The sequence below is a fragment of the Lagenorhynchus albirostris genome, chromosome 6, assembly GCF_949774975.1.
Source record: "Lagenorhynchus albirostris chromosome 6, mLagAlb1.1, whole genome shotgun sequence".
Taxonomy (NCBI): domain Eukaryota; kingdom Metazoa; phylum Chordata; class Mammalia; order Artiodactyla; family Delphinidae; genus Lagenorhynchus; species Lagenorhynchus albirostris.
The window spans coordinates 35,051,449-35,068,140 of record NC_083100.1 but is presented as its reverse complement, the minus strand read 5'-3'; the positions used below and the strand labels follow the sequence as shown (position 1 = coordinate 35,068,140).

At 39.1% G+C, this 16,692-nt stretch overlaps 1 protein-coding gene across 5 annotated transcripts in view; it reads left to right on the top strand.

Moving 5' to 3' along the window:
• Nucleotides 1–16,692, top strand: part of SPATS2L (spermatogenesis associated serine rich 2 like) — a 167,580-nt gene that overhangs the window by 123,545 nt on the left and 27,343 nt on the right. For 4 of the 5 annotated variants that reach the window (XM_060152371.1, XM_060152370.1, XM_060152372.1 and 1 more), the window contains 2 exons: nt 8,877–9,083; nt 10,438–10,573. In XM_060152371.1, the coding sequence (XP_060008354.1) occupies nt 8,877–9,083; nt 10,438–10,573 (343 nt within the window). The remainder of the gene's footprint in view (nt 1–8,876; nt 9,084–10,437; nt 10,574–16,692) is intronic. The other variant, XM_060152375.1, reaches the window with a different exon arrangement.

Sequence of the window (16,692 nt, the reverse complement as noted above, 5' to 3'; positions counted from 1 at the left end):
TTCAGAAACTTTCAAATCTGAACACATACATGGCTGTACATATATTATGAAAATCTTTGAATCTAAGTTCACATATTTCTCCCAAAAGGAAGATTTGTTTTCTCTGGTGCTGTTAACAAAAAACAACCACCACAGTTCATGTTTTGCTCTGTAAAATAAATTAAGTCAAGGACAAGTCCAATATGTAAGTTGATACAGAGATTTAGTAACTGGAAAATTGATAGTTCTCAGTATTGGCAAGAGTTAAGTGTGAGAACAATTGCATGCATTACAGCTGAATGTCAGTGGGTCCAAGTGACTGGAAAATAATTTGGCAAAGCATATCAAGAATTTTTTAAGAAAAAGAAAGGCATAAATTTATATCTTCTTCATCATAAACCCCACTGAATTATAGTAAAGGATTTTTAAATATAGAAATCCACAATAATGAAGAAAAGGGAAAAGAGGGCCTCAATTTCTAGAGGAAGGAAAGTAGGTGGAAGAGGATTGACTGATGAAGCAGAGTATGGGAAACTGCAGCATAGAATTCAGAGGGAGAGAGCTTTGGGAGGGAGGAGGCTGACTGCCTGTCAGAAAATTGGGAAACTCTGCATTTGGAGTCAGCAGATAGGATGGGGGGCAAACTTAAGAAAAGAAATATAAAACAGGGTAATTAAATAAAGGTATTTTAAAGAACAGTCTACTATCCCCTTACCTACTTCCAGTCCAGCTTGTTTTATAAGATGCCTAACATTTGCCTTCAAGGCAAAAGGCAGGGTGGAGGGAGCAGAGAGTGATATGCTGGTATTTTAATGACTTATTAGAACAAAATACAAAACTCTTTAGAGGAAAATAACAAAATCCAGTGTTTCTCAGTGTGTCATTCACAGTATTCAGTATCCAGTTTAAAAAATTACTAGACATGGGAAGAAGAAAATGTGACCTATAGTAAAGGAAAAGATTAGTCATTAGAAGCAGACCCATAGACAACCCAGATGTTGGAATCAGCAGATAAGGATTATAAATAAGGATTTTAAAATTTTACCAAAAAAAGGTGAAGAGAGGAGAATTTTAGGAGAGATAAAAAGAATAAAATGGAAATCCTAGAACTAAAAAGTACAATAACTGAATTTTTTTGAAAGTCATCAGATGCCTTTGGCAGCAGTTTGGACAATAAAGACTAAAGGATCAGTGAACTTGAAGACAGGTCAGAAGAAATCATCCAAACTGAAGAACAGGGACCAGTGGTTAAGACTCCACACTTCCACTGCATGGGGCATGGGTTCGATCCCTGGCCGGGGAACTAAGATTAATTAATTAAAAACAAAAATAAACAAACTGAAGAACAGAGAAAAATATTAAAAGAAAAAACAAAACAGCAACAAAAAGCAGAGCCTCGGTGACTTAAGGGGCAGTATCAAGCAGTCTCACAGATATGCAATAGGAATCTCAGAAGAGAAAAAGAAGAGAATGGAGGGAGGGCGCTTATGAAGAAACAATGGCCACAGTTTTTACAAACTCAGCATAAAACAACCACCCACATATCCAAAAAGCTCAGCAAAATCCAAGCAGAGTAAATGATAGAAAATCACACCAAAGCATATCATAGTCAAACTGCTGAAAGTCAAAAGTGAAGACAAAAATCTTAAAAGCAGCCAGGGGAAAAAAACACACATTGCAAACAGGAAACAACAAAAAGAATAAAGGTTGACTTCTCATCAGAAACAATATGGGCCAGAAAGCTCTAGAATGAAATCTGTAATGTAATGGGAATAACTGCCAATACGGAATTTTATATCTAGTGAAAATATCCTTCAAAAAGGACGGTAAAGCTAAGATAATTTCAGATAAACAAAAGCTGAAAGAATTCATCACCAGCAGACTTGCACTACAAAACAAGCTGAAAGATATTCTTTAGGCTGAAAGTAAATGATACCAGATTGAAATTTGAATCTGCTGGAAGAAATGAAAAATACTGAAAATGGTAAATATATGGATAAAAAGAAAAGGTTTTTTTTCTCTTATTTTTTTTAAAAAAACAATTGACTGTGTAAAGCAAAAACAATAACAATGTATTGTGAGGTTTACAACAAATTTAGAGGTAAAATATATGACTATAAATATACAATTGACAGGAGTGGGTAAGTGGAATTATACTATTGTATGGTTGTTACCTTATACATGAGGCAGTATAATAGTGATTCAAAGGACACTGTAATAAATTAATGATATATACTGTAATCCTTGGAACAGTCTCTAAAGACAAAGAATGAAGAAGTATCACAAAAAAAGATAAAACTATTACTTGAAAACAAATTCACCTAAAAGAAGTAAGGAAAAATATCAAAGAGATAAAGAGTAGACACAACTCAAAATGGTAAACATAACCCAATAATATCAAAAATTACATTAAATGGAGATGGACTAAAAATTCGAATTAAAAAGCAGAGATTGACAGCCTGGATAAAATAGCAAGACCCAACTATATGCTGATTACAAGAGATGCACTTTACATAGAAAGAGAGACAGGCCTAAAGTTAAAGGAGAAAGGAAAAGATATACTATCCAAAAGGTAAGCATAATAAACTTGGTGAGGCTATATTAACACCAAAGAAGATTTCAATACAAGGAATATTACCAGAGATAATTAGGATCTTTTCATAATAATAAATTGATCAATTCCTTAAGAAGACATAACAACCCTAACTTTACATGCACCTAACAACAAAGCTTCCAGACCCATGAAGCAGCAATTGATAGAACTAAAGAAAGAGACAAATCCACAATAGTTATGGGTTTTATCACCATTTTCTTAGCAACTGATAGAGCAAGTATATTAAAAATCAGTAACAGTGTAAAAGATTTGAACAATATTATCAACCAACTTGACCTAATTGACATTTGTAGTACACTACACCCAACAACTTCAAGAGCACATGGCATTTTCACCAAAATAGACCAATCACTGTACCATAAAATAAGTTTCAAAACAAAAGTTAAGTTTTGAAATCTTCAGAGTATGCTCTTTGACCAAAAATAGAAGTAAATTAACAATTAATAGCAATAAGATATCTAGAAAATTTCCAAAAATTCAGAAGTTAATCAGCCTTCTAAATAATTCATTGGTCAGGAATTCCCTGGCAGTCCATTGCTTAGGACTCCCGCTTTCATTGCTGAGGGCCCAGGTTCAATCCCTGGTCAGGGAACTAAGATCCCGCAAGCTACATGGTGCGGCCAAAATAAATAAATAAAAATAAATAAATAATCCATTGGTCAAAGAAAAAATTCACAAGAGATACTAGAAAATATTTTGAACTACATCATAATGAAAATACAATAACCCAATTACCAATATCGGTAATGAAATTGACCCTGACCCCTCGTTCATTTAAAGACTAACAACAAACAGGATATTATAAGCAACTTTATGCCAAAAGGTGAAATGGACAAATTTCTTAAAAAATACGAATTACTAAAATATACGTAAGAAATAGAACATTTGAATAGCCCGAAACCTGTCAAAGCAATTGGTAATTAAAATTCCAGGCCCAGATTGCTTCACCAGTGAACTCTTAAAAACATTTTAGAAAGAAATAATAGCAATCTTAAACATATTTTTATTTTCTGAAATAGTTTAGAAATAGAAGGAAGGGAGCACTTTTCAACTCTTTTAATGAGACCAGCATAACCTTATCAAAACCTGACAAAAATCATTACAAGAAAAATTTAGGAACCATATTGCTCATGAGTAAAAGAGCAAAATCCTCAACAAAATATTAGCAAACTGAAGTAAGCAATATTTAAACCCAAGATAATACACCATGACCAGGGTACTTTTTTCCAGGAATGCAACATTAATTTAGCATTTAAAAACCAATCAGTGTAATTTACTGCATTAACAAAATCAAAGAAAACAACAGCATGATCATCTCAAATCACTTGACAAAATAAAAACTCCCAGAATATAAGAGAATTTACCGATAAACATATGAAAAATATACTATACAGCTAATATAATACTTGATAATAAAATACTGAATGTAGTTTTCCTAAGATCAAGAACAATGCAAGGATGATTATTCTACATTGTACTAGGATTCCTAACCAGTCCAATAAGACAAGGAAACATTGGAAAGGAAGAAATTAAACTTCATTTACAGATGTCATTATTGCCCACGTAGAAAATTTTAAGAAAGCTACAAAACAAAACAAAACAAAAAACTAATAAGGAAAGTAGCAAGGTGTTTTAGGTACAAGCTTAAATATATAAAAAGTTAATTTGTGTTTTTGTATTCTAGCAACCAGCTGTTGGGAAATGAAATTTAAAAAAAATTATATACAGTGACATTTTGCATGTCATCTAAAATACCTAGGAATAAATTTAACTAAAGATGCACAAGACACTAAAAACTATAAAACAATGCTGAGACAAATTAAAGAAAACCTAAAAAAAAGGGAAGATATATCATGTTCAGTGATCAAAAGATGCAAGATTGTTAAGAAACCAGTTATCTCTAAATTGATTTATAGATTCAATGCAAACCAGTCAAAATCTCATCAGACTTTTTTTGTAGAAATATACATATTGAAATGCAAAGGGCCTAAGATCTTGAAACAGTCTTGAAAAAGAAGAGCAAAGTTGGAGGACATGCATTACCTGATATTAAGACTCATTATATAGTAATTAGTAAATAAGGTAGTGTGGTATCGGGGTGAGGAGAAACAGTTAGATCAGTGGAATAGAATAGAGTTCAGAAATAGAATACCATGTATACAGTCAATTGATCTTCAACAAAGGTGCCAGGACAGTACAGTGGGGAAAGGTCAACTCAGATTTATCATGCTGGAGTCTTATATTACTTTTTCAATTTTATATACTAGTCGTTAAGGGCAGAGAGACTATGTCCCATTTAACTCCTGTGAATTAGCCAAGGCAAGCACATAGTGAGTGGGCACAGGTCTGTGGAGTTAAATTGAATCAGAAACCAGAACCATACTCAAGAAGTTATGTAAATATTGGGATCTGATAAGTATTTTTAATAAAAGGAAGGCTTAGGTAATAGATTCAGAAACACATAAGCTTCTAGGAGCAATTTTTTAAATACATGGACAAGGATTAAATTAAAATGTATATAATTTTTATTGAAATCTGGGCAGATTGGGTGTTTCCAGAGAGAACTTTTCTTTCCAAGATGTAGCTACTTTGGTTCAAGTATTTGATGACTGTAGGATAAAGACACAACCAGAGACTCACATCAAACTAGGCTCCCTGTAATTGGAAAGGCCCCAGGCATGCACAGTACCAAAGTAATGCTGATTCAATCATTCATGCATCCATTCAGTATTCATAATGTACTCACAAGGCACCAAGCATGCAATGATGAACAAGATAATACATCACTGTCTCTACTTTTCTCATGTAGAAATTGCAGAGGATATTTTAAGGTTGCACTAAAATCAATACCCTCTTAGTCTAGAGAGACCAACAATCTTGTGCTTCTTTTGGTGTATATTAGTGCTTTTCAATAGAAATGTAATGTGAGCTATATATGTAATTTAAAATTTTCTAGTAGACACATTAAAAAAGTAAAAAGAAGCTGGTGAATCAAATTGAGTAATATATCTTATCTAACAACATACCCAAAATCATTTTGACATGTGATAAATATTTTTTTAATTATCAAAGGAATATATATATATATATATATACATATATATATATTTTTTAAAGAAGATGTTGGGGGTAGGAGTTTATTAATTAATTTATTTATTTTTGCTGTGTTGGGTTTTCGTTTCTGTGTGAGGGCTTTCTCTAGTTGTGGCAAGCGGGGGCCACTCTTCATCGCGGTGCGCGGGCCTCTCACTATCACGGCCTCTCTTGTTGCAGAGCACAGGCTCCAGATGCGCAGGCTCAGTAATTGCGGCTCACGGGCCTAGTTGCTCCGTGGCATGTGGGATCCTCCCAGACCAGGGCTCGAACCCGTGTCCGCTGCATTAGCAGGCAGATTCTCAACCACTGCGCCAGCAGGGAAGCCCCAAAGGAATATTTTTAACTCTTCTTTCTTGTATTGAGTCCTCAAATTTCAGTGTGTAATTTACACTTACAGCCAACTTGATTCAGACGAGCCATATTTCGAGTGTTCAATAGCCACATGTGGCTAATGGCTACCTTAATGGACAGTGATATGAAACAACTCCAAGTCAACTATAGTCTATTGGAGTTTACAAGTGGATTCCAGAAAGGTAGAAAACTGATGGTACTTCTAGCCCATAATGTTAGAGGAAAATCACTGTATCCAGGAAAGAACTCTTGTTATTCTGTTGCTAGAAATATCTGGATTTGTGGTCAAGATGAACCTACTTCTATTATGGTTCTATAACTCTCCACCAGTTTTCATCTGAAAGAGTCCTAGAGTTTTACTTATTTGGAGACAGATCTGTACAGCCAGTGTGCAAATATATCCAAGTAGTCTTTGAGAATTCAGATCTTTCCAGCATTCAATGACCTCACTAATGAGACAGCTTTTCAGGACCTAAAAAGATACTACTACTCAAATTTCCCAATAAATAGTTTTTGGTTGGATGATGAGCCAATAGCCCACATATCAGTTCTGTGATACACAAACAAAAGTTTTCAGCTCTAGGTTAATGAGCCCAAGCTCATTTGCATGCTTGTCCTCCTTTAAAATGCTTTTGCATTCAACAGAATAATATTTTCCTCTGTTCTAAGGTCTTTATTTCCACTAGGCTATAATAGAAATCCCCTTATTTTCAAGAATAACAGTAATTTACTATACTATGTACAATGAGCTGTATTTTAGATTCTCAATTTATAAAATTTCATCAGGCCTGAATCTCAGCTATGATTTAGAGAGGGAGTGAGGTGGAACCAGCCTATACTTAATTACTTTTAACAAAACATTTATAGATTCATCAAAAAATTAGTTTTTCGAGACTTCCCTGATGGTCCAGTGGTTAAGACTGCACACTTCCACTGCAGGGGGGGCGCGGCTTCAACCCCTGGTCAGGGAACTAAGATCCCACATGCCATGGGGCACAGCCCCTCCCCCCCCAAAAAAATTAGTTTTTCATCTTTCACAGTAGAGTTTCTTCTGGTGGGTGGTACTACCTAGGTACCACCCATCTCCACCCCAACAGAAATACCTAGGAAGTTGAATCCTGGATCTACTTCTGAATCGAAATCTCTGGAGGTGGTGCTGGGGAATTTGCATTTGCAGTAAGTACTAGGGGAAAAACTCATGCACACTAAAGTTTGACAACTACTGCTCTACAGGGAGGTTCCAAACTTTATTATAACTAAAGATAAAATTGTATACTACCATTTAAATCTGTTTTATTACTGGAGGAAATGATGTTTTCAGTACTTATTTACTTTGTTCACCACCTGGGCTGAACATTTCATTGGATGCTGTAATTTCCCTTTAAGTAACTTTTAACGGGCACTCAGTATTCAGCCCATAAAAACGTATCCTGTGCCTTTTTAATATATAGGTAGTAAATGATGGATTCAACTAAAGTCAAATTTACCCATCAAAAATGGGCAAATGTCTAAAATCAAATTGACGAGGACCAGATCGTATTCTTTTGTACTTTCCAAGTGTAGTCTCTGTAATGTTTGTGACAGTGTCAGGAAAGGTATTCTTTGTATCTTGTTTTTTTCCTATGAAATCATTTTAAGAGTACTTTAATTCAGTCACAATTCTACAGATAGCCATTGACCTAGACACAAGTACCGGAGCTTCAAAAAGGAATATGATTTTAGCACCTGCCTTCAAGTGCGTCATAGCCTCTGCAAGGAAGGGACAGACATGGAAACCTTGTGTTAGAGTATAATGCACTAAGTTTTTACAAGGCACCACGGAGTAGAGAGAAGTGAGGCAGGGTGACTATTTGAAAGGGGGCTGGGTGTCACAGAGAGGATGTTGTGCTCTGTTTGGGTATAAGCTGCAGTTGGCCAGAGAAGTGCAGTCATTCCTACAGGGTCATCCAGACATCGGGAAGATCAGAATGTGCCAAACCTGCACTCTTTCCACTACACCCAGCTTTCTCTAAGAACCTGACCTGCAAAAGCATGCCGGCTTCCCCTTTTCTCACACCCAAAGCTCTCTCTGGTTGTGAGTAAGATGTTAATGGTGATACATTTCCTTTTCAGGCCACTAAGGTGCCATTTAATTCACTCCAGCAATAACTAAATAGGGACCTACCTTTAAAAGACGCTGAAAGCAATGCGCTGCTTAATTTACTGCCACATCTGTTAAAGCTCCAGAGAGAATCTGACTCCCCAGATTTTAAATATAGTTGAGTTACTGTGATGATGTTTCCTGATTTAATCCTTCTATAAATTAGATGAAATGATCATAGAACCTGTTGTCACTACATTCTTGCCCTATCTCCAGTCACTCTTCTGCCTTCATTAATTCTGAATAAAATACCGCAAGACATTGATGGAGCACTTGGAGGTGGGAGGGCTATGTTTTTATAGCCTCAATACGAAATCATACTTAAAGACGCCTAAGCCTTTACTGAATGGGGGAAAACAAACTGTTCACCTCATGTAAGGCTCCTAATGGCCTTCCTGGGTGGTTATGGGTGAGGAAACTAAGGCTCAGAGATAAGTGGCTCGCCTGGGGTCACTCTGCAAGTAATTACTGGAGCCAAAACACCCACCCAGGTCTTGTAACTCCAAGTACAAGGTTCTTTCCAGTATACCCTTTCATCTCCCGGGGCATTTATTAAAACAGTTTCTTGACTGTTTGCAGTGAAAGGCACTATTGCCAACATGTAAACAAAAACAAATATCGCGGCATCCCCCGTCACTTTATCATCAGTGTTTTTAGTTTATCACTTCACAGTCATTATTTGGTGTTTTCTTACAGAAGGCAACAGACCACTGCAACAGAAACTATCCTTAGATGGGAACCCCAAACCTATACATGGAACACCAGAGGGGTCAGATGGCCTACACTGGTCAGCTGAGCAGCCTTGTAACCCAAGCAAGCCTAAGGCAAAAACTTCTCCTGTTAAGTCCAATGCCCCTGCAGCTCATCTTGAAATAAAGCCAGATGAGTTGGCAAAGAAAAGAGGTAAAGTGATTTCTTTTGCACAAATGATTCAACATATTTTGTACACACAGAGGAGTACCCGAATGACAGAACTTTCCAAAAGATGCTGCTTAGTGAAGAGAGATACACATGAAATTGCATTTCTTTCTGTGAGCCACATAGGTTGAAAGCCAGATGTGATTCCTTCATTGTTAATTAAAGATCTGGAATGTTTAAGTGGAATTATATCCCCTTTTTCTGCCCCTCTGTGGCCGTTCTTCTCTTTGTAGGCATGGATAAATTTGCACCACAAATACTTTCTCCCCTTACATCCTATAAAGCAAATGTTAATGCAGGAGCTCTTTTAGCAATGTGAAGGCTGAATGTTTCCCCAATATGTGAGTTTGTAAGTGCTGAACTTGCACTGAATGAAGATGAGATTAGAGGCTGCTGTGTCTTCTTCTGATATGACCTTCCTCACGTAAATTCAGTTCTGTGTTAGGACTTGCAGACGATATACACTGGAAGAGAGTTTTCTATTTGACACATTATATTTTTATCACTTTTTGAGCTTTGCTATACTTTACACATAACTGGTATTAAAAATGAAAGGGGCTAAATCACTTCCTTTCTGATTGCCAGAAGATTAAATAATACTCTTCTCATTCAGCCTCAGTTGCATCTGATTTCCTTGGCTTGGGTTTGATTATACCTTCTCACTTTTCTTGAGAGAGATTTCTTTCTTCTAAGAAACATGCCCTTGTTGGGATAAGTACAATTTGCCTGTTTGCTCTGCGCTGTCTGTAAACCCTAGTGACAGTTTCAGGAAATCAGGCAAGATTGGCACCCACAGAGCTGCTTTAAGTGCTGCTGCTATAATTACAGGCCTGGCTCAGGACTGATGGGGCCAGAGCCAGGGTACCTGGCAGCGATGCTCTGTCCTCTCTCTAGCCCATTTGTACCTCTCCCAACCTCTCTGTCATTTTCCTCTTCCAAAAGCCCTGCTGGCTTTAAACTACGCAGAGTGGTGTCTATCGAGAGAGCCAGCAGCACAAATGGTCTTTAGACGTATCAGATTCTAAGAAACTACAGTTTGCAATAGAACATAATGATTAGAGCCTCTTTCCAAAGGGCAGAGGAGACACACGTGCCCCAAATGGCCCATCCAGAGAGCCCACTGGTGAGATCCCAGCTGTCCCAGGGGCCACACAACCACCCAGTCTGGGTTGTAAACATCCTCTTAAAGGAACTTTTTTTTCCATTGAAAAACAAAAGACAAATCTCTCTCTTTTTATTGGAAGGGGGTGAGTTCGTTGCTTTTGTTGTTGTTGTTTAGCTCCAAAATAAAAAAAGAAAGTGCTCACTTTAACATGCTTTCTCTCGACATTAATTTTAGGCCCAAATATTGAAAAATCGGTGAAGGATTTGCAACGCTGCACCGTGTCTCTAACTAGATATCGCGTCATGATCAAGGAGGAAGTGGATAGTTCAGTGAAGAAGATCAAAGCTGCCTTTGCTGAGTTACACAACTGGTGAGTAATTTGACTTAGAAACTATAAATTTATGGTACTTCAGCTATTCCTATAGGTAAAGACATCAGATGGAAAATGTTGTTTATTTAATCCATAAACATCACAGAACAACACTTCAGCAGATTTTCTTAAGCCCTGCAGACAGATGCCTGTATCTTGGGAATAAAAAAGAAGAGAAAATATTGGAATAAGAGAAACCTGATAGACATAATTCATTGGAGTTTTGAAGCTGGCCCAAAAGTATGTGAATGATGTAGAACACAACCTCAACAAAGAACAAAACATCAAAAATGATATTTTTGACAAATCTCTGGAAGGTTTAACATCATGAATGCTACTCAGAAGAAAATACTTTCCAGCCTGATATCATCATAAGAAAAACTCCCTTAACAAAACTGAGAAACGTCTTACGTAAGCTTAGTGATAGAACCCCATTCTTGGGTATCTTTAAGACTGGAATTAAGAAATGGTACACCAGTGTGGTTTGGGTCCTGCCCTGTCCTGCTCTGCAACAGATTTTGATGGAAGACATTTCTTTCAGCCCTGTGCTTTTGCTCATGTCCACAACTAGAATGAAATACCTCTTAGTCAAAAGGTTAAGTTATTATCAGCAGAAAAATGTTACCAGTGTATCCATCAGGACGCTTTCACTTTCAAGTGACAGAAACTCAAATCACACTAGTTAATGAGAAAAGAGGACTTATTGACTGATGTACATGAAAATTCCAGGAGATTCCTTTAGGCAAATTTGGTTCTAAGCCCAATATGTTATCAGGATTCAATTTTTCTGTCTCTGCCTCCTTTCCTCTTTCAGTGTCTCCCACAATCTCCTGGTTCTGCTTATTCTTGGCTTCATTCTTAGGTACTGTCTCCATGTAGCAGCCAAGATGACACGCTGGCAGCTCCAAGCTTACATAATCTTTAGCCCCTGTGATCTGAGAGAGGCCTTCGTTTCCAGTAGTTCCAACAAAAAGTCCAAAAGGCCTAATTCCCATTGGCTGGGTTGGGTCATGTATCTGTCAATAAACCGGTCCCTGTGGCTAGAGGGACAGAGTTTTCCCACTAGCCAGGCCGGAGTCATGTGCCTACCACAGAGTTAGTGGTGGGGGGAGCCCCACCTGAACTCCATGAACTGAGACTTGAAGAGCCATGGTTCCCGGGAGGAAACATGGTGTTAAAGAAGAAAATATAGAACAAAGAAAACACACGTGTCCACAATGCCCAGGCTCACATAACATGTTCCACAATGCCCAGGCTCACATAACATGTTCCCTATATTGGCGTCCTGTGATTCTAGAATTTGATCACATCTTCCACATATTCTTCCCATTCTAAGTCCTTTCCTTGACACTGATGTGCTTTTTTGCTAATTGTAGAGTTGCATAAAACTAAGGATTACGCCGAGCGCTAACCTAATCTAAAATTCTTGAACTTTAAACCACCTGCTACATATAATGTGAGATTCCAAGAGTGCATAGACACCAGGGACTTGAAAGAAAGCCTGTCCTTCAGTTATTCAGTGAGGAATCATTTACCCTCCACCCCGTCACACCATCTCAACCTTCGTGGAACACTTCTCTGTTTGATCAGATTATAACCTCACTAATTGTTCAAAGCAAACTCCGAGAATACGTTTGAAAGTACTCGGAGAAGGTAAAGATGCTATACAGATAAAAGGTGTTATTATCATCATCATCATCATTGGTTTTCAAATTTTACAGTTATATGACTTTTACAATTTATCCTTAAGCTACCCTAATCTATAAAAGCACACTCGACATCCAGGCCTGTTCTCGAGAGCCAGAGTCAGCCCACTTCACCTTAAAGGGCCAGCTAGTGAAAATCTTGAGCTTTACGGGTGGTGAGGGCTGAGTGCCCCTACTCAGGCCTGCTGTGGTGGCGTGGAAGCAGCCAGAGGCCACGCGGAGAGGCCGTGGGCCGTCTCTGGCTCGTGGGGGTCGTAGTTTGCCAGCCTCTGTCTGGAGGCATTAGTGAGCTGCTCGCAGAAGACCACTCTGTCTTGTCCTTTTGTGTGGCGTTTTAGAATAAACTCTTCCTCTGAGGCCTCTCTATGATACCTTCCAACTGAGTGACTCACGCACTAATTGACAAAGTGTAGCAATGACCTCAAATTACCTCTCTCCTCCAGCTGCTCTGAAGACTTTTATTTTTTATTTTATTTTATTTCCTTAGTAAAATGAACATCACATGGCTCACGAGACATCTTGAGATTTAGAACAGATTCTTTGAGTGCTTTACTCCTCAAGAGCTGGAAGTGTGAGGCCAGGAAGGTCAGCACCCAGGGAAGCTGTGTATCTTGTCTCTGCTTGTAATTCGTTTTGTGTTTTAAACTGATGGGAAGGATCACTTCTGACTGAGCCCTGCCAAGCAATATGGCTGTTTAAAAGTCACCTACCTGACAGAATGGAACTTTTCCTCCAAACTGAAGAAGAAAAAATTTAGATCAACTATTTTCTATTGCTGCAAAATGAGAAAACACCACCACTTGTTTTCTGACCTAACCCTTCATTAAAATGATCCCAAAATAATTACATAAATGCTAACTTAAAAATAAAACTATTTTTTATCAACCATTTACATGCATTTATGCCAGAGGGAAAAACTTTGCCTCTGTTCCAATTAAGCCTGCAGTCCAGGCAACAGCGTGATGTGCTTGAATGAAGCCTCTCTCTGATTTTCTGAGGAGCAAAGGATGGATTTTAGGGATTGTGCTGCTCTTGAGAAATAGGGGTCATGGAATCGAAGGAGGCAGCTTAAATGCTTAAAAAATGAAGCTTTCCTAGTGGTGGTGAAATCACAAACTCTAGGCACTAGAGAGAATTTTGAATACAGCCCTATTCATTTAATAGAATGGAAACCTCGGGGTAACATCGTAAAGTATATCCAGATTTGGAGGATGTGGAGTCCTCTGGAGATTTCCAGAAAGAGTGCTGTTCTGAGGCAGATGTTGACTCATCTGGTGCACAGGCGACAGGGAGGTGGCATACATCCCCCTGCAGGTTCTGTCCCCTTTCCTCGGGGCCACCCCATTCTCTCACCTAAGCACTCAATAGGCAGTGCGTGTAGTTTAGAAATATAGACACCCTTGGTAAAAAAATTCTCCACATTCACTTTGCTACCAAAGCACCAACTTCAGGAGGTGAATCCTGCGTGACTAAATTCCCCCCAGATCCCACTGGAATTCACGGGAATGATGATTGTGTGAGGTTGGGAGAAAGCCCTTGTTTGCATATGCTCAGTACTGAGTGAGCGGATATCTGAGTGAAATGAAGGAAATTCTTGTCCTTCCCAATCTGGCTGTGAAGAATATTTTGCTCAATATGTTACTGAAGAAAACCATTAAGTAGCTAAATTATAATATCAGAGTTGGCACTTAACCAAGACACAGTTACACAGGGCCAAATGACCATTACATGACTCCTTCTCATTTTTCCAGAAAGAACTGGGGATTTAAGAGGGGAACAAAGATGACACAATGCCCTCACAGTATGTCTTCACAGAAAATAAATTTTGCAACATGAGCGTCTATGTGAAAAGTCAACATCAGGAACTAACATGAAACAGCTGGTTTCTTTCCTATATGATTGGCCCCTACCACAACTGGAAAATATTCATCCTTTCGAATCATAGCTGCCAGGTTTAATTGCTTTGTGTGCAAACTAGTCTAGCTTCTCACCACAAATCTGTGTGTGTGCATGGCCAAGTTGATGTTGACGGCTTTAAATGAGCAATAAAACATTAAATTCAAAAAACATTGAGGAAGGAGAGTAATACTTGATAGTTTTTCCATATGCTGGCGGAGAAAGGATTCCAGAATAGAGCTGTAAAAATTGTTAGGTGCTATTGTCAATTTAACATCTAATTAAAAGCACTCCTAAGGAAAACAGAAGATGGTAACAAGCCACAGGGTTACGGTGTGTGCTGGGGTAATGGGGGCTGGAGGGGATAATATTTTTAGGCTGCTTTGCTTTCAAAAAGGAAAGGGACATCGGTCAAAGCATGCCTTCTGTAAAAAAGGGGCCAGAAGTCTTTCCGGACCCGGTCGGTGTTTATTTTCTCTTGAAGCAGTGCCAGGAAATTGGAAGTGGGTCAGGAGTCTCCCAGCTCCCCGACCCGAAGCCCTCCCCCACCTCCCCTTTCTCTGCCGACTCACCCTCCATCTTGGAGTTTCCTCCCTTCCAGCAAAGGCAGGTGAGCCTCCTACTGCCCCCTACAGGCTAGGGGCTCCTCACCATGACCCCACTCACTACTCCATAGGACCTTGTAGCGGACTCCCTGTATCCTTTTCCTTTCCTTCCTTTTAACGACTGAAACTCATTTTCGTGTAACTGGTAACCTCATCCTTTTGATGACCATGTGTCAGCCGTCCCAAAGTGACAGATTTGCATGTTAACCAAAGTTGACAGTCTGTTGAGACTCTCCACCAGCCAAAAGAATTACTCTAAAAGTGAGAAATGCAGGCTGAAGAAATAGCAATTTTGAGATAAGTATATCTTCTTCTGCATCCCTCAAATCCCACTCCAGAGGAGGGCTCTTTATCTGCTACTAAAGCCCTGTTGGTATCCAAGCAGAATCACACACAGACCACCAGATATCATTGCTGTGACATTTTAAATATTGTGTCTTTTTCTGGAATATCAACTCGAGAAGGCCTCCCGGAGAAGAAATTGCCAGTGGGGTTCTTGCATTTCAGAACAAGCGAAGCAGCAGTCTGTCCCATATTCCCACTTTACTGCTCCTCGGGTACCCAAATAATATCAAATTCTAGGAGCATGCAGCCTTCGAACTACTTCAGTTTGAGTCCAAATAAGAGCATTTTTCTTCACTTTTGCAGATTTATCACATAGCAGGATTCTTTCTTTGTTGGTTGTTTCCTCCCTCCCCCCAAAATTCCCTAAACTTTTAGCTGCTTTTTTTTTTAATACCTGGCTTTCCATACAATGCTAAAAGCCTGGTTTTTCTGTGCTCTTTGGGTTTTTTGTTTGTTCTCTTTATGAGTAACTGAACATTGACTGAAAGATGATGTCTGTAAATTAATATGTACTTCTCTCCATACCAAAGTGTATGTGTCTGCACTGTAATTACACACGCTCAGAGCTCTGTGGTCATCCTTTGCCTCGGTACCACCCGGAGAGATGCTGATTTCACTGGGCATAAGTGAACCCAGAAAGAGGGGGTTCTTTTGTTTTTAAAGAACCCCAGGTGATTCTCTTGTGCATCTGCGGTTGAAAACCATGGACTGAGAATCCTGCAGAGGAGGTGATATGTCTGGGGCTAGAGCAGTGTTTGCAACCAGATGAATTTGCCCCCCAGGAGACAATTGGCACGTCTGGACATATTTTGAGTTATCACAGCTGTGGAGAGGTAGTACTACTGGCATATAGTAGGCAGAGGCCAGGATGGCGCTCCTTATCCTTGTATGCACGGGACAGCATCCCCCGTTCCCCCACCCACCCCAACAAAGAATGATCTGGTCCAAGGCATCGGTAAGGCTGAGAAAGCCTGGGTGAGAGGAAAGGGAGAGGAAGACTGCACAGCCCTTCTGCGTGGTCTGCTGTAGCTCGTGAGCGAAGGATGGAGAGTCCTCCCTTTGCAACACACCTGAGTGCCTCTCTGCCCCTCCCCCAGCCGCCCTCCTACCCACCACTGCAGACCCGAGGGGGGAGATTTCCTTTACCTGCCCAGATCAGGTACATACCCCAGAACACAGCCATAGTGTCTTCTCTTTTCACATCAGTGCAGTCGCGAGATATTTTTCCCATACTTCCTGAAACATAAACCTTCTAGCTACACATTTTAAAGGTCAAATTACATTTTTGTTTCCTTAAGACAAGCAAAAACAATTACACTGGAGTGTAGAAAATTGAGGTCTTTGCTGCTTTGTCTATTTTTCATTATGGAATTCAAGTCAGTCCTTAGGAGAAGATGGAAAAATTAAGAACTGAAGGCTCTGGCTGGTGATAGGCCATCACTTCCATTCACCATTCTGTCTCTACCTGAGTCTTTTTTCTCGCTTTGCAATAAAACCAAATATCACAGTGGAGACTGGGATTAGGATGAAGATCTGAGGCATGTGAAGATAAATACAGTAGGGAATT